The sequence below is a fragment of the Protopterus annectens genome, chromosome 9.part0 (assembly GCF_019279795.1).
Source record: "Protopterus annectens isolate FY-2018-M chromosome 9.part0, PAN1.0, whole genome shotgun sequence".
NCBI lineage: Eukaryota > Metazoa > Chordata > Ceratodontiformes > Protopteridae > Protopterus > Protopterus annectens.
Genome location: NC_056743.1, coordinates 628,655,497 through 628,675,845, shown reverse-complemented (window position 1 = coordinate 628,675,845; position 20,349 = coordinate 628,655,497). Strand labels below are relative to the sequence as shown.

Genomic DNA, 20,349 nt, shown 5'->3' with positions numbered 1-20,349 from the left:
ATTGCATTCCTTGGCGCATGCATCATAGTGACATATCAACATTTGCATTGTTGATGTTTGGGAATTTCAATAGTTTTCAGTGCATATGTGTGTGTGTATAAATACACACACACACACACACACACACACACACACACACACACACACACACACAATATCCCTGATCTTTATAAACCATTTCTAACACAGAGAAGTATGAAATGTTGACACAAGCATTTGAGTTATGCTGAACGTAAGAGAGGTGCAGAAGTCTAAATAGTGATAACATCTGGTGCAAGAAGTCTGAGCAGTGAGAGGATACATCTTGAGGTTCTTTTGGGACTTGTGTAACTGTGTCTGGGCTGGAGGCAACAGCATGCCCTAATGACTAAGTGAAGTCAGAGTGAGCTGAGATTTTCAGAATGGGAAACTGCTTGGAAGAGTCATATACAGTCCCTTAACGTTTTGTGCTAGAGACATGGAAATGACTGATTACATAACATGTGAAGCAGAAGAAATATGACACTAGTAAGCAAAATGGCAAAAGCAAAAGGGCTGAGTAGAATGTACTGAACACCTTTAGGCAAAAGAGTGGCTATAGTTAGAAACCTTTGAGGGTGCAACCACTAGGACAGGCAAACCAGAAGTGGGAATGCTGCTACAGTCAAAGCTATGTGTCTGCAGCAAGGAGCAGAGGTGCAATTTCATTAAAGTAGGCTTTGCATAGAACACAAAGCAGTGTGTGACTTGACTGAGCAAAAACAGAAAGAAAGAAAAGGAGATTGTGTCAGATAAGTGCCAGTGTAATGGTAGCAATAGATGAGATACATATACCCTACTCAATATGCAAGAGAAGGAAGATCATTTAAACAAGTACCCAGAAAGATCCAAATAAATAACTAAACCAAGGCAGAAAAGACTCAGCTTTTGAAAAGTCTGTGCATTAACACAATGAGAATTTTTATTTTTAAATTTTTTGAAGGGCACTTAAGATTGTTGTTACAATGTAACTAGAGGTGGGATAGATCTTATAGGTAAGATGGATTTATGCATTCAGTATCTGTATTCCTGCTGCATGGTCAGCTGGGAAAGGTAAGTGCCAAATAACTATATACATGGTTAGAGTGTGAGAGAAACCATGATAAATGCCAACTAACTTGCTACATGGGTGGAGTCTGTCAAAAGAGTGGTAAACAAAATAAGTAAGGTTATCAAGGGTCAAAGCCTTGGGGAATTTCATACTGTGACGTCTCTGCTCTGGGCCAGTAGTCAAGGAGCCTCAATCCTCACCACTGACACCAGTGAGGGGCGTTCTCTTGGAAAAAAAGATAGATATACACAGTATTTCCAGATACAGCTCTCTGCATGAAGCACAATTTCCCTTAAGAGCACACAGGGACCACACTCTTGTCCTGGGTGGGGTTTCCCTCTGTCACACCAGGCCCCAAATAAGATTCTACACTAACCACAGCTGTAGAGTTGAGCCCTCAGCTGAGTGTTCCAAGCCAAGTCCTCCGCCAACCTATCTCTGAAGCCAGTAGCTGGCACATGATTTTCATACACACACACCTGGGAAATGATGGCACATATTTACCAGTTATGCCCCCTCTGCCAGACTATAGAGTAGATACTGCCACCGGAACACTCCAAAGCCAGCTACTCTAAGGCTCTTACCAGGGTATTCAATAATATTTAGTAAAAGTAATAGTAATACAAATGGTATTTGACCAATTCAGCAAGGCTTTCAGTGTCACCAAATAAATATAAGTACTCTCAAAGTTTAAAATATTCTCTAAAAGACCAGCTACAATGAAAAGTTTAAATGTATTTAATAATAAATAATAAAAGAACATGAAAATACTAAATATATATTTACAATTAACACCAGAGTTAAAATCACAGAAAATATTAAAAATAATACAGGTGGAAAGGTTCACACAGATATAGAAAAACGATACTTACCTAATCTCAGTATATTTTCCTGACTAAACTAAAGAATTACTCTCCCCTAGTTCAGTTACTAGAGCAAGGTAAGATGAAGTGGGTGTGTGGTCTTCCTTGTCAGGTTTCACAAACAGACTGCCCTGTGACTTCTGTCTCATTTAGTATTAAAACATTTCAGTGCTGGATTACAGTATGACATTGCATACATCTGGTCATCTGACTTCTAGTTCCCACACTACCTTTACTAGAAAGTGAGCCAGAATCTTGCACATATGTGTTACTGTGCACACACACACACACACACACACACACACACACACACACACACATAGAGCTTTGCTATGATATGATATAGCATCTGGAAGCTGTGAAACCATTTCAGAAACTCCCACCCCTACAGGGTAGCAATTAGTTCAGCCCAAGGACAATGCAGTAGGATTCCTAGTCCTGGTATTCACAGACATTTTGTCTCTGGCTGCAATCAGAACTGTAAGGTGCAATATTTATGGCCTAAACAAGGTAATTCAATTTCAGACTATTTTTCAAAGTTAGCTGGACTGAAATTAACCTCTTCTCTTCCAGTATCCTCTGTTACAAATTATTAATTTCAACAGTTACAATACAGTCTGACATACATGTGTATTTCTTTTTTATCCACAGGACCCACTGTTGGTACATTTTTAACACAAACAGCTTTACAAATACATTTTAACACAGGCACCTGTACAAATCAGTTTGATAAAAAAAATTATATATAATTATTTGCAAAACTCCAGCTAGCTATGCTGGCATGTGTTACAATCCACTGCCCTACTTCTCCTAGCATAGCTAGCAATGCCTCACATCATCACACATACTAAGGTCCTGAACTGAGTGCATGCATACTATAATGATTCTTTAGTTACTGAAAGGCAGCATATAAAGTACTGGTGCATAAGAAAAGACTCTAAGCTTGGCCATGGGAATATCTCAATGGAGATCAGTTACATACTGTAAAGGAAAAGAAAGCTCTGCATGGAAAATGAACTATGTGATATACAAAAAGGCTGTGACTGAGGCTAATTTACCTGCATTGGTGCACTACAAGAAGGTATTAAGTCTTGCTGAGGCTTAGCTATAACTACTGCTTGTAGCTTTGGGAATCTTTCCAAAAATAGGGCAACGTTTGTTTTGGATGGGGTACAGTGATAACAATAAAGGGGAGAAAAATAGTTTAATTATGAAAACAGGGTAGAGAAGCTTCACTATGATCTGTTAATTTTTATCTGGAGAAGGTCACAACTGAATGAAAGCAACCTGCCATTACATTATCCCGATGAAGAGAAAAAAAGGCATTTTTTTGCATTGAGTCATGCTTCACTGCAACAGGGATCTAGAGGAGGTGTATGGTCTTATAAGATTTTTGAGAGCTGGGGTATTATCTGGTTTCTGGAGTAATTTAAAGGCAAATGTTAATTGTTTGAAGTGTAGTAGCTGTGGAAGTCCTAACCAGTTGAGTTGTTTAAGTGATATATAGCGGTGAGACTTGTATGGGGCATCTGGGACAAATTTGGCTATCTCATTGTAACAAGAATTCAATTTGGAGAGGTCAGTTTTGCGGAGGCTGATTAGTATAGGGGAGGCATATAGGAGGGTTGACAGGAGGTGTGCGGGCAATAGTAGCTTTTGTGTTGCCTGTTAAAAATGGCTTATTCCTGTATAATAGACCTATTTCTTGTGGACTTTGTATGGCTTGAGTAATGTGGATATCATATTTTAGGTTATTGCCGTTTTCAACTCCCAACAGTTTGGTATGAGTGGTTGGGATGATAGAAGTTTGATTTTTCTGGAATGGATCATGAAGGACTGGGGGGAGAGGGAGTTCAGGTTGGGTAGAAGAGAAGGAGTTTTGTTTTGTTGGGGTTTAGTATAAGTTGGGAATTGATGAGCCAGTTTTCTACAGACAGAAAGGAATTTTGGGTTATAGTATGTAGATTTTGCAGGGAGGAGGCTGAACATATCAGAGTTGAGTTGTCTGTGTATTGTATTGCTGATGCATGAAGTGTGGTGGTGTGGAGGTGGTTGGTGAAGAGAGAGAAGAGTAGGGGGGCAAGAATGGAGCCTTGTCGAACCCCTATAGAGACTGGGAGAAGTGAGGAGAGTTGTTGCCACTGGACAGCTTGCTGTAGTCCTGAAAAGTAACTTTGTAACCAGGAAAGAGATGAGCTACTGAGGTTAAAATTGGAGAGAACCTCAATGAGTTTATTGTGATCTACCATATTGAAAGCTTTAGATAAGTCTGAAAATATGGCAGACACAAATTTCCCATTATATTTATGATTGTTAACAGTTTTAGTAAAGGCGATGAGGACTGCTGTTGTGGTGTGTTGGGGAAGAAAGCCATGTTGAGTGTTTGATTGGAGTTTGTGTGTATGCAGGAAATCCATGAGTTGGACAAGTATGATCCTCTCTAAGATTTTAGATAGGGGAGACAGAATAGCTTTGGGGCAATAGTTGTTAAACTCGGTGGAATTTCCCCCTTGTGTAGCAGAATGATGTGGGAGACCTTCCAGATAGGAGGGACTGTATTTTCTGATATTGACCTGCTTATGAGTATGGTTACTGGGTATGCTATTGTTTCTGTTGCAGTTTTCAAAAATTCTGCTGGGAGGTTATCTGCTGCAAGTGTGGTAGGATTAAGTTTTTTTAGTAGTCTTTTTATACTATTGACGGATTTGGGATGAAATGTAAATTGGTTGGGTTTACTGTTGTAGTTGTAGTTGTACTGTGGTGAGAGATGGATAGTGTTATTGGAGTATTGGAGGTATTTTGCGAGGCAGTTAGGGCTTGGATAGCTTCAGTAAAGTATTTGGTAAATTATGTTGCTATATTGTCAGAGTAAGAGGTTGATGTTGGGGATGGGGTGGCTACCTTGTCTGGTTGAAGTATATTGTTAGTAGCAGACCAGAACTTTTGAGGATGATTGTGGTGTTTAATTTTGGATATTGTGATAGTAGTTGATTTTATCTAATTTTACAAGTGTTTTGGCTCTATTTCTAAGTTCTAAAAATGCTTGTTTTGCAGATTGAGTTTTGGTCTTGTGAAAATAATCCCAGAGTTTGTTTCTAGCCTTGAATAGAGATCTGCATTATTTACTTAGCCAGGATGCATACTTAGTTTTTCTCTAATATTTCTAGGTGGAGTGTGGGTATTTATATCTAGGAAGGAGGAGTTAAATAATTTAACAGCCTCATTTAGGAGTAGTAGTCTAAGAAGTTCCCAGTTGCAACTTTTTAGTGCCAGGATAAAAGTAGTTGGGTTGAAATGTTTTTTATTCCTGATTAACTGGTAAGTGGGTTGGCTAGTTTGATGCAGATGTGTTTGCAGCAGGAAGGTAGGTTGATAGTCACTCAGGCCATCAGGGAGACAACCTGAGTATGATGTTAGGGTGGGGTTGTTAACCAGAATCCAGTTAACAGATGACTGCCTCCTAGAGGATTTGTCAATTCTAATGGGGAATGTGATAAGCTGGGTGAATCCGTGGAGGTTTATGTGGGATATTGGGTTCTGAGATTAACAGGTTAGCCAATCTATGTTGAAATCTCCTATCAGGATTGTTTCATGAGGGAGGGACTTTGAGACCCAGTGTAGTAGGTGCTCAAGAGTAAGGATATTATTACCTGGAGGAATATAGCCACCAATGATGATAATATGTTTTTTGAGGTTTATTTCTAATTTGGTAAATATGAGCTGTGAATTTTCAAAAATAGGGATAGTTATATCAAGATGGCTAAGTTTGAGATGGTCTTTGAATAGGACTGCTACTCCCCCTCCCCTTCTGGAGGTCCTGTCTTTATGAAGAATATTATATTCAGGGGCTACTATTTCATTACTGCTGTTATCTGGTTTTAACCATGTTTCTGTTATTGTAATGATGTCAGGGGGATAGAGGGAGAGTAGTGCATGCAGGTCATGGACTTTGTTTAGAATGCACCGTACATTTAAGTTTATGAGAAGTAGGGAGGAATGGTTATGTCTTAGTATTATTGGGTCGTAGTTATTTAGAGGAGTAGGTCCAGGATTAGGGTGTATGTCACTGGAGCAATTTAGTATCCTAAGCAAGTATAAGATAAGTTTGGCAAGTTTGTTTTCTTATCTTTCTTGTTTTAGATAAGTTAGGGGGTGGTGTTTGAGGGACGGTATTTTTTAGCATGATAGTCTATGAGGTTAATGTGGAAGAGGGTGGGAGCTATGAAGTAATGAACTAGTTTATGTGGGAGGATTGCTGGAGAGATTTGCCATGAAGGGGGATTAGTTGGTGGTAGGATAGTAAGTTATGAAGTGAGGGTGTAAAAGATAAATAGTAATGAGGTAGTCATGATGTATAGGGTTGTTGGGTATCTGAGAAAATGGATTTGCTAGTGGATGTTACAAGGAGACTTTGACCTTGTAGATAGCCTAGTGTAGTGGAGTGACATTGTTATAGGCTGATGGTTGGTTGCTGTATAAAAGGAGTAATAGGTGTGATGTGTGGTGTAGGAGGTGTTTTGGTATAACTGAGTGTGGTAGTGTGAAATAGGAGTGTGAGGGTGTGTGGAGACAATGATGAAGTAGGAGTAAGGAGAGTGAGAAGGGACAGGAAGGGATAGGAGTAGGTAGTTTGATTACCAAATGTGATTAGGTTTGCAGAGTGATTGGCTGGGGTAAAGTGGGTTAGGTTATAGAAATATAAGTCTAGGTGAATTGAGGGGAGTGGGAATGGAGGTAGGGTAAGTGAACAGAGTGAGCCCGAGCGGAGCGAGGGTGAACAGAGTGGGTAGAAACAGGCCGACGACTATTGGCAGTTCTACAAAAATAATCAGTTTTCCAGGTAAGTTCGGCTCACAGTAAGTGGGCAATAATGTAGAGATTTTAATACAGAATGTGTGTAGCTTGAAGGTGGTTATTGACTATAGCCATAACTAGCTTTACAGAATGAGTCTAGTACTAATGGCAAAACAATAAGGTGAGATATTTTGGGAATTCTGAGCACTTGCACATGTTACGTGCTGTGTAAAAATCCACGTTTGGAGGGGAGGAACCTAGGATAGATGGTGCATAAGGTCTAATAGGTTAGGGTGAAATACGGGTAATGGAGGCAGGCTGGGGGGGTTAACGGCTAGTGTCCTGCCTTGGTGTGCACACCACTGAGTCAATCTAGTACAAGGACAGAACAGTAGGTATATTTAAAGCAGGAGGGCAATACATACATTAACTCAAAAGAAATATATATATATATATATATATATATATATATATATATATATATATATATATAATAATGTAGCATTACAGGAGTTCCCCTTGGACTAGAGTTTGCAGGGCTGGATGGAAGGCAGCTATCGGTAGATGGGTATATGAGCTAACTTGCCATGAAACAGTAGCAACAACCTGGAACCCATGATACCCTGGAGTAATTATTTGACTTTCTGTAGTATTTTCATTCATTATTTTCATCCATAGTATGTTTATAATACAGAATTCCATCCTGTAATATAGCCATTTGCTATAGTCAGAATTATTCACTAATGCTGTAAACCCATTGTTTAACATGGACTCTGTTGTAGTTGCTTTGCTCAGCTCTGGTACTTTAGCATGTTATGGGTTCATATCCAGCCCATGGCATCAGTTGTAATAATTAAACAGAAGACAGAATGAAAGCATATCTGCTAGTACTAAATTGTCAACAAGTAGGACAGTTCACCAGGCATGCTATAGCACATATCAAAGGTTCCATTTCTCTTGACAGTGCAGCGTCTGGTATCACAAAAGCCAAACAGATTACAACAGGAATGCTGCAGTAATTTTAATAAACATCTGTTCAGAAAATGAAATCAAAGTGTTTCATTATATGTTGCCTATGAATATGGGTTAAGATTATTAGTGAAGCACATACTGTTGTATATGTTTTCTCTTACACTTTTACAACTACTAAAATAATGAATGACTTGCAGATATTATAGCTTCATCTTCCCAGGGAGGAGGAGATGTAGAAATGCAGTAAGGAATTGGTTTCTACTATAGGTTCAAAGCATAGGAGTCAGTACACAATCCACATGACTTGGGGTACTATACTATCTTTTTCCAAAGCAGGGGTCCAGCATTCATGGTGACCTATAGCCACTTAAAGGAGGATAACACCCAGGATATAAAGGCATGAAAGACAACCGAGACAGAGTCAGGGTAACTGTCAGCCTGTTGGTCTAATATGAGCTGTAGCTAATGTGATGGGAAATCAGCAGTTCGGTGAAACTAAAATAAATAAATGAAACAATAATGCAGATTAAAGTGTTTAGTCCCCTAACATCTCAGCTCAAGCCTTCCAGGGAGTAGGTGAAAGCCAAACATTACAATGCATATTTAAAAGCAAGCAGTTAAGAAAAAACACTTGAGAAAAGGCAATTAACTAATTAACTAATCAATTCCTTCTAAAAGCAATCAGCGTTTTGTCCATTTGGAGCAAAAGTGTTATGTTTTAAAATAAAAAAGCTCTATTTATGGAACAATCACCTCTTAATCAAATTACCACTTCTAGGAGTATAAAATCTTCTTCAGATACTGAAATATTCATATTTTTACCATTTTTATCATATTTTAAAATAAAATGGCAAGAAAGACCTTTATACTCTGTACCATGTCGTATGACTCTCAGATGCTCTAGTACGATAATTTTTAACATCTGTCTAACAAAAAATTGCCTCAAGGACAATTAAAACTGTAAATTATAGCTCCTGAGTGACACAGATTGTAGCCAACTGGACTATAAAAGTGCCCATTGATTCTTTCAAAATTGGAAACAATAACGGGAGATAGTGAACAACTGCCACATGTGAAAGTCCCTCTGCAACAGGACACATAGATAGGTAGCATCATTTGAGTATTAGTAAAATAGCTTCAGGTTAACAAGTCCTTTAAATAACTACCCTTAGAATAAGAAATCACAGGCTTTTTCCTGAGAATATTACACTGTTTAGTATCTAATTGAAGAACAGACCAATACATTTTAACTAGACACTGCTTCAGAAGAGATAACATTATACTGAATCACAAAGTAAACACATCGCTTAACTGTAAGTATAACTAACTTCTTTTTGCTTGATATTAGTGAAATTCTTCAACAAAGCTTGTGTTTTGAGAGACTCCAAGGAAGTAATAGCAGTAGACTAATAAGTATCCAATACATCTCCTGTATTGTAGCTCATGCTAACAGAGGTACAATTCTTACCTGATTGGTCAGGAAGTCATTCCTATTAGAATATAACCTTGCATCAATAAAGGCATGTGTATAAGTACCAGGAAAATAAATGTTTTATTTTACACTGTTATGTTGTTTATTTATTTTCCTTCTTTTTATAGCTATAGATTCATAGACTAGTACTAGGCTAACTGCCCTTGGGGACCATTTTAAGCCTATACAGTTTCCAGAAGTGAGAATCAAACCTGCACCCTATATCTGCCAGGTAAGCACCCTACCTATTATGCCAACAGTGTTTTCCTAAAATGTTAGAGATTCATAGGTGTGTACTTAGTTAGCTACCCTTTTGGCCCATTTTAAGGCTAGCCAGTTTCCCTTAGTGAGAATCAAACCATTACCTCTTGTCTGTGAGGTAAGCTCCTTAACCATTATGCTAGCTTTCAATATAAAAATTACATCTGCGCCTTATTTTCAACCCAGGACCATTGCACCTAAAGAACAGTGCATCAACCCTCCAAGCCACACAGATATTTTTTTTTTATGTAAAAGTCAATATTGGCATTCTTGAAGCAGAGCAGTCACAAGCTCATGGTAAGCAGATCCCATGACACAAATCTGTGCTGTTACTCTGGTTCAAAGGCACTGATATCACCAGGTTGGACTATAACAAAGTACATGATACTGCCTTACATGGTAGACTAAAATGAAAGTTGAAAGGAGTGTGGACTAATGAAAGTACTGAAGCGTCAATAATAAACTGGCTAGTAGAAAAATCTCTAAAGTCATGCTGGACATGTATTGTCTGAAATAAGAATGGTGATATGTTATAAAGAGGGTATCTGTTATAGGCACAATATCTCCTGGCCCTTAAATTGATGACGTAAGTGGCACACTGACAGCACAGCTATCAGGAATTTTGTAAATAATTCTATGTCATCTGTGAATATTGATGAGATTTATACAGAAGTGTGTGTAAAGTACTGAGCTAAAAAGTAACCACAACATGCCCTACTGGAATAGAACAGGAATGTAATATGCACTGTTGTGACTGTTTAGATGTGTATGTTTAATGGAAACTGGAACACAGGAGGTCAACTTGAAAAAAAATTCAGAGAAAATAGTTGAAAATAAATTGTTTTATAACCACGTAATAAAAGAAATGTTATCTCTCAGTTTCAGTGCAGTAGCAGACACAATGTCTAGAGCTAGACGTTTTTTGTATTGTCTTGAAAGAGAAGTAGTTATTAGGTTTAAGATGTAGAAGTGTTTTTTTTATTACTTCCGGGATTTGCAAACATCTGAGAGATATGTATTTTTCACAAGGAGATGCTAAAATTCCATTAGTTCTGACAAAGGGGGTTTAGCTTGGGAACTGAAGTCAGGAGACAAAAAGTGTCATCCAAGTTAACCCAGCAGTAATATTTGATATTAATTTAAGAACTCTCTCAGAGAGAGAGACTGTGCATTTTGTATCTGTCTTTTGACCTGACAACATCCACTCATCACCTCTGCACTTGCCTTGCTGTAAGTAAGTTTTTAGGGCATAGTAACTCTTTTAGATTCAGATAAGAATATAGTAAGGTGTAGCTTAGATTTTTTTTATTTATTTGAGACTGTCCTGCAATGTTGTTTTGAATATTTCCTGTGATTTTGAACTCTGATGTAACTGATTACTTACTGAGTATTGTCTTGTTGTTTTATTATTTATTATTAAATATGTTTAACCTTTTTAATTGTGGCTGGTCTGTTTAGAGATATTTAAGCTCTTAGAGTACTTGCATATCTATTTGGTGACAGTGTACAGGCCACTCCTAAATAGCCTTGCTTTTGGTCAGACTACCATATGGATTAATAGTGCCATTACACAGTAGGATTGGACATCCTTTGCTAAGGGTTTTAAAGTTGCTGATAAGAGTTGGTTGGTGGCAGTGAAAACAACCTTATAGCCTGGTCAGTAGGGGGCATAGCTAGTAAACCTGTGCCAGCCTTTCCCAGATGTGTGTGTGTGTTTGTACAGTATATAAATCGAATCTCAAGGAGTGTGTGTCTCAGCTACTTGGGCAGGGACACGAAGCACTGGTTGGACAGAGAGGGTACTGGAGATCTTGGTTTGGACACTCAGCTGAGATCTCAACCCTATAGCTTTGCCAGTGGGGAGTCTTATTGAAGATCTGGAGAAAGAGGAAGAAACCAACCTCAGACTGACTGTGATCACTGTGTGCTCTTAAGGGAAATTGCACTTTATTGTGTGTGTGTACTTGTCATTCTCCCAGTGTGTATGTTCCCCACTCTTGCCACTGGTGATGATTGAGGCTCCTTGGTTACTGGGCCAGTGCAGGGGCATCACTGTAAGTATTAGAGAATGAATTAATGAATGCTAAGGGTAGTATTAGCCTGTTGCTTATTACATGAAAACAGGCACAGAGGTTTGCACAGAATGTAGAATGTGACTGTTGAATGGTGCTCAGAACAGCCTGGTAGCACAGTCTTTGAAATACCACGTGAAGTTCAGTGACAACAAGTGCAGTAATATATACCTCAGAGCCATGTATCCCATAAGACTCTGCATGTAGGGTAGATGTAGTTACGGGTATAGCAAGTACAGCTAGTTGTAGTAGAAGAAAATAAGGATCTATGAGGAACAGGTACACCATGGCAAGAGATGGAGATTGTGGTCAGGATAAATGCATTGCATGGGAGTTCATTTCTTGGAGCAGGGTTATCACTGTCCTAAATGCTGCTTAGGTCATGTTTGAATATAGTTTTCAGTTTTGATGGCCATTCCTAAAGAAGTGCACCGATTTTATGGAGGCATACAGAGATCATACTAGGAATGGAAGAGTTTAAATATGAAAACATGTTAATTGCTCAGAATTTGTTTTTCCTAGGGAAAAGAAAAGTATGGTGGATATAACGTATTCCTTTAGATTAATTAGTAGAATCAGCTATTTAAGCATAATAATATAGTCATGATAACAGCATTAGTAATATGTTAGTTTAGCAAAGAGTAGTAAGGTTGTGCACTACCACCAGTCTTAATATTGTAGTCTCAAATTTGATTCCTTAAGTAGCCACTTGCATATAGTCTGGATCAGAAGAAGCATTTAATCAGCTTTTGGGCTGCCATTGAAACAGGGGCACATGTGCTACAGGACTTGCCTGTCAACAAATGAAATACAATTTAGGAGGGGGCAAAATGGAGGAAATGTGCAGACAGAGTTGGAAGGGAATGTAGGAGACATTTTCTTAAAGAGAGGGTGGTATCTGAATGCAGTACTATACTGGATGGAGTGAAAGAGTGAAGTGGTACTCAAAAAGCTATGAGCTAAGCAGTAGTGGGGAAAATACTGGAGTAAGTAGCAAGGCAGAAATGCCAGATGGAGAGATGATTTTGATCCTAATGCAACCTAGACAAATTGGTATAATATGCACTTAGAATATACAACCATTCTGTATGACAAGCAGCTGTAGTAGAATATTCAGATAGCTTTAGTTTCCTGCTTTCTACCTGGATTACAAGCTCCCAGAAATTGCAAGTATCATCTGTTCTATGGGTACTGCAGTAGCACATTTTCTTTCTGTTCCATCCATTCTTGTCATAATGTAAGCATATTTCCATTTTATTTTATGTCTGTATTTTATTAATCAAGTAGCCTAACTGAAACCAGAAGTACCTTTCAGGACAACCATATGGCATTAGAAAAATGAACTGACATGCTCAGTGTTTCATAGCTTGAAAGGAGGGGGAAGTCTGTGATTATTCCTATTATTTCAGGTGAGTGATTCAGTACGTCTGGCCTTAGTTGCTCTGCTGACTGTATGCTTAAAAAGGGGGTGCATGCATTTGCGAATTAAGTCAGGTTTGGGCATCCTGTAAAACTTGCCAAAAAATGTTTTATAAGAATGGTAGTCACCATGTCTTGATGATCCTGTCCACCTTCCTGACTGAATTTTACATACATGAACACACAGGACAGACACTTTGTCTCCATCTCTCTTGTGAATGTTTTCACAGATGTATGCAAGGAAATGTGCGGAAATGAACGAACACACGACTGTGCACATGGGAGTGCACACACACATACAAGCACACACACACACACACACACACACACACACACACACACACACACACACACACACACACTCTCTCTCACAGAGTTCTAAAAGGAAAACTGTTAAATTATTTATTTACTAATTTGCCCAACACATAACCCTTCAGTTATTGGACATATTGTACGATTCATAAGAAGTCCATTTAATGAAGATAACTACACTTCTGATTCAATATTGTATATTTTCTAACTAAAATGTCACCCCCTCCTAATATGGGTAATGGCAACCATTGTAAAATCCTTTTGTTTTTGTGAAAGTTTTCTGAAATCAATAAAAACTGTTCAGGACTATATTATGATTCATGGAAACCCTTTGTTCCACTAGCTAAGAGCCTTATGGCATGCTTAGCTAGAGTTATCTCCTTACCTTTGTCCGACAGCTGTGACCACAATGATACTTGCATGCTTTATTAAATAGTATCTCTTCCTCTGAATATTTCCTTATTCAGAGAGCGTTCTTATTAGTATCCTGTCACTACAATGCTGGCACGCTAAGCACTCCTGACAAGTATTGGCTGATTACATTGTCTCCTCCCCCTGTCTCTCTGTTTGGTCTGATAGTCTCTGTCACATACAGACACATACACACACACTCACACACACACACACACACACACACACACACACACACACACACACACACACACACACACACACACACACAAATGAACAACCTTCAACTAATTGACCTCTGCAGTTAAAGCATTTTAGGTTTACAATGATTTTATATATTTCTTGGGGCTGTGAGAAAGAAATTAACTTTGCCCTTACAAAAATTAGAGTGACTCTGTCTAATGGCTGTTACCTGTTGTTTTATCAATTTGTGTATCAAAAATGTAACTTTTTTGTAATGAGAGTAATTCTGAATATGTAATCTGTTCTTGTACTGAGAAGATGGGCAGCATGAATTGGGTTATTGATGTGAAATGGGCAAAAATCCTCCAGTCTTAGTACAGAAATGGATTCAGCTTTATTGTCAATTTCTAAATATTTTAGGAATTTTTTAGCAAGTAATGGTTACTGTAACTGCCACCATATTTGTTTTTACAATATTCTCATATAAAAGATTATTATACGACAGCACTTTTTTATTTGTGGTTCACATCAGCTTTTCCAAATGAAGCATATGCAGGAAACATTGACTTTTTTGGTATTTTAAGTTCTTTGTCTTCTTACATGTCATTGTACTAATATTTTGACAAAAATAAATTATTTATTTGGTAGTTAACTCTTGTATGTCTTCGTATGGTAGCTGCAGAATCTGTTCTTGTTTTTTTCTCTGAATTTGATTTTAAAATGAGCAGACGTTTTGGAACCCTGCTCACCCCCCTCTCTGTATATATATATATATATATATATATATATATATATATATATATATATATTTTTTTTTTTTTTTTTTGGCATTGCTTGCTCCTGCTGTAGCCCTAGAATGACAGCTGCTGTGACCCATCCGACAAGAATGGCTGAGGTTAAACACAGGCAACACTCTGTATACTCCACTGCTTGGTCTTTAGCTGCTTTCTGAAAGCCAGTTAATAGAATGACAGAATGTCTTATTAGTGGGTGATTGCTTCATACAGTTCATTTGCTAGATATGCTGGTTCTGCCATTATGCTGTTAGCATCATTACCTATGTTGTAAAAGAAACGTATCATTATGGCTGGACTTGAATAGAAGCCTAGTTCACAATCTACTCATTGAAGCCAATGAATGAACAGTCACAGATTGTATAGAGTGAAACAGCTAGCGTGACACTGTGGACATCGTGAAATAGAAATGTCTAATTGTGTATGCAAGGCTTTGAGAATGCATTGCTACCTATCTAGTGTCTTTCACAGTGATGTATGGCAACTACAGACTTCTTATTTCAAGAGAAAGTCCACAGAATAAGCACCGAATCCCCTGATAAAGTATGTCTCTGTAGCTAGCAGTCCCCAGTTCTGAAAAAAAAATCATCCCACAGTGCAATCCCTGAGTCCAGGACTTCTCTTCTTATTTATTACTATAGCTGGTCATGCACATATCTTCTATACCCTTGTCTAAAATGGTTAACTTGCATTTTAAGTGGTTCACACAGTATCAGTATACTGTAGGACTGAACCTTATAGCATCCTAACATCTTTAATGTACAAATAAATACATAAAAATGTAGAAAATTTTTTTTCTGTTTTTCTTGAGTGGTCTGCAAAGCGCCCCCAACACATATATATGAAGTCTGTTTAATTTCCACACATTCTTAAATTATACCTAGAGGTTACTCAACCACAGGTTTAAAAACGTATTGGATGTTCTACATTTTTTTTTAAGTTTTAGTACTGTGTTTATATGTCAGAGGAGTTATCCTGCGGTGTATCTTAAATCACCTATTATAATTACACATGAAGTTCATTTACAAACAAAAAGTCTCAGGCAGTGCTGCGAGCCCGCTGTTTTATATGCATTCTCATAGTTTTTTACATGCAGCCACTTTACTGTAATCTATCCCAGAGAAGACATAAAATGGAAAAAGAAAGAAGGGAATGCTGACAGTATCAGGTTCACAGCAACTCAACAATTAACACTGAATATATCATATTTTTTCAGGATTGTATTAGTCCACCCAACTGTAAAAGTCAGATAGCGTAGTATCTGTGCAGTCAGTAAGATGCTAGTTTATATTTACTTATAGTAAACACAAGAAGAGCAAATATTGCTTAGTAAAAATATAAACCTAGACCACTAATAAATTTCCTCACTGGAAATATGTTCAGTCTTCCTCAGAAGATAATTATAATCATGAAATGTACCTTTCCTTTCAGTTGCTGGTGAAGCAGGGGCTGATTTCCATGGCCGTGTACCCTCTGCAAGTTTCTTTCTTCGAAAAGAACACCTCTGGTCATTAAGTCTCCGACTCTGACAGCGGCACAGCATCTCAAAAAGGTGCTCAGAGTCAATGGCATCAGCATTCTGGTACATCGCCTAAAACAGGAAAACTATATCAGTGTTTCCATCTGCAGTCTGTTATGGTTCAGAGCAAGAATGTGTTGTATTCCATCTAAAAAGCTTCTGTATACAGTCTGTTTGTAAAAGATTGTAGTTGTACCATTCTCTGTTTATGTAATGGTATTTAATTGGTGCAGAAGACTATACAAGTTGATAGTTTTCCTTTCACATCCCCTAAAAAGATATGAGCATGTGCACACACACATGCACACACAATAGTCACATGTACACACATACAGACTATGTGAAAGTAGCATGTTCTTGTGTGAAAATAAACACATACACACACATACCTCTGAGTAGCACAGTTTCTGTTATTTCGTTATCAAAGCAGGACACAAAAATAATTCTCTAAATTTGGAAGAAATGAGGAGAGATTTCAGTTTTACGAATATATAAAACAAAAGATGAATCACCATTTTTTAAAAATTTTATACCATAGTTCTATGAATTAAAGCATTGGCTAGTATGTACTACAAACCAACAATTTTATTTTAGGTTTCTGATGGTGTCAGAGAGCTCTCTATCCTTGCTTATAGGGGCTCTGTAGCACTATCAGGATGTTCCAGTAGAAACCAAATCCTCTGCATCATTTCTAATGCATTATTCCCTGTGTAATCTGTCACTTGCATCCTCATTTTCATTTCAAGGAAATGATTAGAAGGATGATTCCCTTGTGAGTGCCCCACTGCATAATCACATGGTCTGACTGACCCCTTGAGCTAAACACAGTGACTTGTTTCTGTATATAAGAATGGTTGGTGATGATAAGCTCTGGGGAATCATCTTACAATACAGATAACCAGTAATGTGAAAAGGCAGCTCATATAAAATGGAAAAGTCATATTTTACTTCAAATTAGCATCACCGACAATAGGTAATATCTATAAGGAGTGAGATGAGGTATTACATTGTTCAAGTACAGCCCAGCTGTTAGTTTATTATTTCACTTACTTACTATTATTGTAGAATTTGTTTTAAAATAAACAATGTATTCGTTACCCAACTTAGATGTTGAAGTTTTTTAAATTATATTAGTAATACAAGAGACCAATTGTTAGGTAATGGCTGTGAATACTTTGCCACATCTGTTGAGTTAAAATGTCAATAACAATGTCTATTGAGTTGTCTTAATATACAATGTAGAAACCATACTTTTTAACAAGCTGTTATTACTATGGGATTAATGAACACTTCTTACATGATATAAATTAGTGAAATGCCATTCAGTACAATATGGTTTGATGGAGTGACAGCGTGATTCATAAATGTTGCCCCACAAAAATTAACACACAGTGCACATAGATGTAAAACTGTTCATTTGCTCTGGGCAGTGGGCAAGAATGGTAAGGCACAAAAAATTCAAATGAGTCTTTCACTATTCTATTCCCATCCTACTCAAGATTCCTGAAGGAATTGGTTGCCTAATGTTGGGGCCAGGTGATTTCTATCATTCTCTGTATATATTTGGCACTGTGGCCCCCAGCAGAAGAGCAATACTTCTCAAACAACTATAGCAGTAAAGATGTGGTCTGACTTTATATTACTGGAAAATGGGGGCAGCAATACTTCCATTTATTTCCTCTGTACTTGGTTTCCATACTCATGAGTGTTTTGTTTATTTGGCTTACATTTTGTGCGTGACTTGGGATTTCTGGGCATATGCCCATTTTTCAGAGGGGGACCTGGGGAGTAAACACAAATGTGTGATTACATATAGAGCAGATAGCAAAAGATGCATAAAGTGCATATAGCAAATAGTTATAGAATAACTGGTGCTGCTTATTACAGTAATAATACAAGCATCATATACATGACGATAGATATGGATTTAAAATACGTGCTCATAGGTGGTTACAAGGCTATGTATCAGCCCAAGAGCCATTTTAAGTCTATCCAGGGTTATCCCAAATTTACCAAAATATTGATGATTTGTCAATACCCCAGGGAATTTTGCAATTACAATATAGGTTTATACTAGGCTGCCCCAGTCCATTAGGGATATAGGTGCCAAACTAGGGTTACATTTGGATTTCATATCCATTTGCCCATGGCATTTTTGAATAGGGTTAGGGGTGAGCTTTGCTTTTGTTGGATGGAAAGCCTGTTCACGAGAGAGGAAATCTTTCAGACACATTATGTTACAGACAAGGTTTAAGTCCTTAGAAGAGGTATTTCTGATATTGTTTGCTTGCAGATGAGCAAAACATCCATCAGTGTGGGATCAGATGGAGCATTGTATGTTAGATATAGATCAATGCACAGTAGTCTGTAGAAGACCAACTACAGGAGAGGGCTTTGAGATGGTTTCCATATGACTTGTTGTTTACTCCTGATATTCGTTTTGTGAGAAACCTCTGCTCAGGTGCATGCAGAAAGGTGCATTGTACTGGATAATTGGTCTGATGAAAGTACAGTACAATGAAGCAATGATGACCTACTTGACCTGCATGCTATGCCCTTAATTATAAGTTGTAGAAAGTAGACGATTTTCTCACCACAGGAGACGTGGCGGTCAATGGTCAGGTTACTATCAACATGCATTCTCAGATCCCTGAACACTGGGTCTACTTTTAGGGGGTATATTATCAATGTGATCATTTTTAGGGGTCACCATCTTTCCAAAGAGTACTATTATGCATGTTTTGCATTGTGTTGTAGTCCATGGTTCTGGTACCAGTTTTCTATCTGTGTCAGGCCTTTTTGAAGGGTATCTGTGTCTTTAGGGAATTTATTGACTATATCTTGTTTGCAGTTGTGTGCAGACTTGATCAAGCAGAGTTCTTTGACATTTGCCGTGACTTCAAGAAGTATATGCCATGGAGAGCCCCCTGCACTAATCAGTGTGGAACTCTAGTTGTGACCAGCCTTTTTTGTGAAGGTGGATTCCCCTATCCTAATTTCTTGTGTCCTATCAATGAGACAGCTGACTATCCATTGGGTGGCATATGGGTTTATGCCTAATTTTGTACGTTTATCTACAATGCCCAAGTGAAGTATTGTGTTGAACTCTTTGGCCAAGTTGAGGTAGGCAGTGTGCAATATTTTGCCTTCATCCATAGCTTTAGTGACCTTCTCAAAGAAGTCCACTAGGTTAAGTAGGCATGACCTGCCTTTGACAAAACCAAACTGGGTAGAGTCCAGTGTCTGTAGTTTTCATGCATCATTGTTTATCAGATCCATAATTCTTTTCATCAAATGTGTTGATAACAGAAAGTAGAGTGGGCAGAACTGACACACCTGAGCATAATTAAGTTTGTAAGGTATGTGTTTATGTGGTTAGTAGATCTAAGTATATAAATGTTATGCACTGGAATATACAAAGCTAGTGTAAAAATTACTTTTTGGAGGCTGGTCTGTGTAGTACTTAGGATATATCAACCTTTATACAGGGTATTGAGAAACAAAAGAAAGTTTTGAAAAAAACTTTAATGTGATAAGTTTGGAAAATTCTTTTCAGTTGGTGGGTAGTGAGCTCCATTCATTAGACATAAATATGCTAGAAATATGCTAAATGTAACATCTCTAGGTTCCTTATCAGAAGAGTGAACGCTGAAAATAGCGAACGCTCTTCTGTTGAACTGTAAAGTTTGAAAGCTGAGACTGGCGAAGTCACGGAACAGTGACTTTTTTCCCAAGGAAAAAAATGCTGGGCCTTTCTCAGGACCTCGCTGTTTTCTGCACTGTGGTGTGATCTCAGAGTTGTTATATTTAAGTTGGGGGTTAAGCCCCCCCCCCTTTATTTTGTTTGTATTTTTTTTTCTTTGGATCAGTGAATTTTTTTCCCTGGGAAAAAATTTGCTGATCCGTGACTTTGACATTTTTGGCTTTCGGACTTTATAGTTCAGCAGAATAGCATTTGCTATTTTTAGCATTCACTGTTCTGATATAGACGCCATCTCTAGGCTTTGCTTTTGTTTTGTGGATCTGTATTAAACCTTTGTTGGAAGACCTTACTCTTCTGTCAAGATTGATTTGTTGGCTATTTCTGCTTATTTGTCCTTGGCTCCCCCTTTTTTCTTGTCCTCAAGTCAAGCAGTTTTTGAAAGGGATTTTACACATTTGTTCACTTAGAAAACAAGTGGCTCCTCCGTGGGATCTTTGTGCTTGAAA

The 20,349-nt window shown here is 37.9% G+C and overlaps 1 protein-coding gene across 2 annotated transcripts in view; it reads right to left on the bottom strand.

Annotated features, from left to right (window-relative positions):
- The window catches only part of GPSM3 (G protein signaling modulator 3), a 778,689-nt gene that overhangs the window by 238,875 nt on the left and 519,465 nt on the right, over positions 1-20,349 (bottom strand). For both annotated transcript variants that reach the window (XM_044083194.1, XM_044083195.1), the window contains exon 5: positions 16,041-16,212. In XM_044083194.1, coding sequence (XP_043939129.1) covers positions 16,041-16,212 — 172 coding nt within the window. The remainder of the gene's footprint in view (positions 1-16,040; positions 16,213-20,349) is intronic.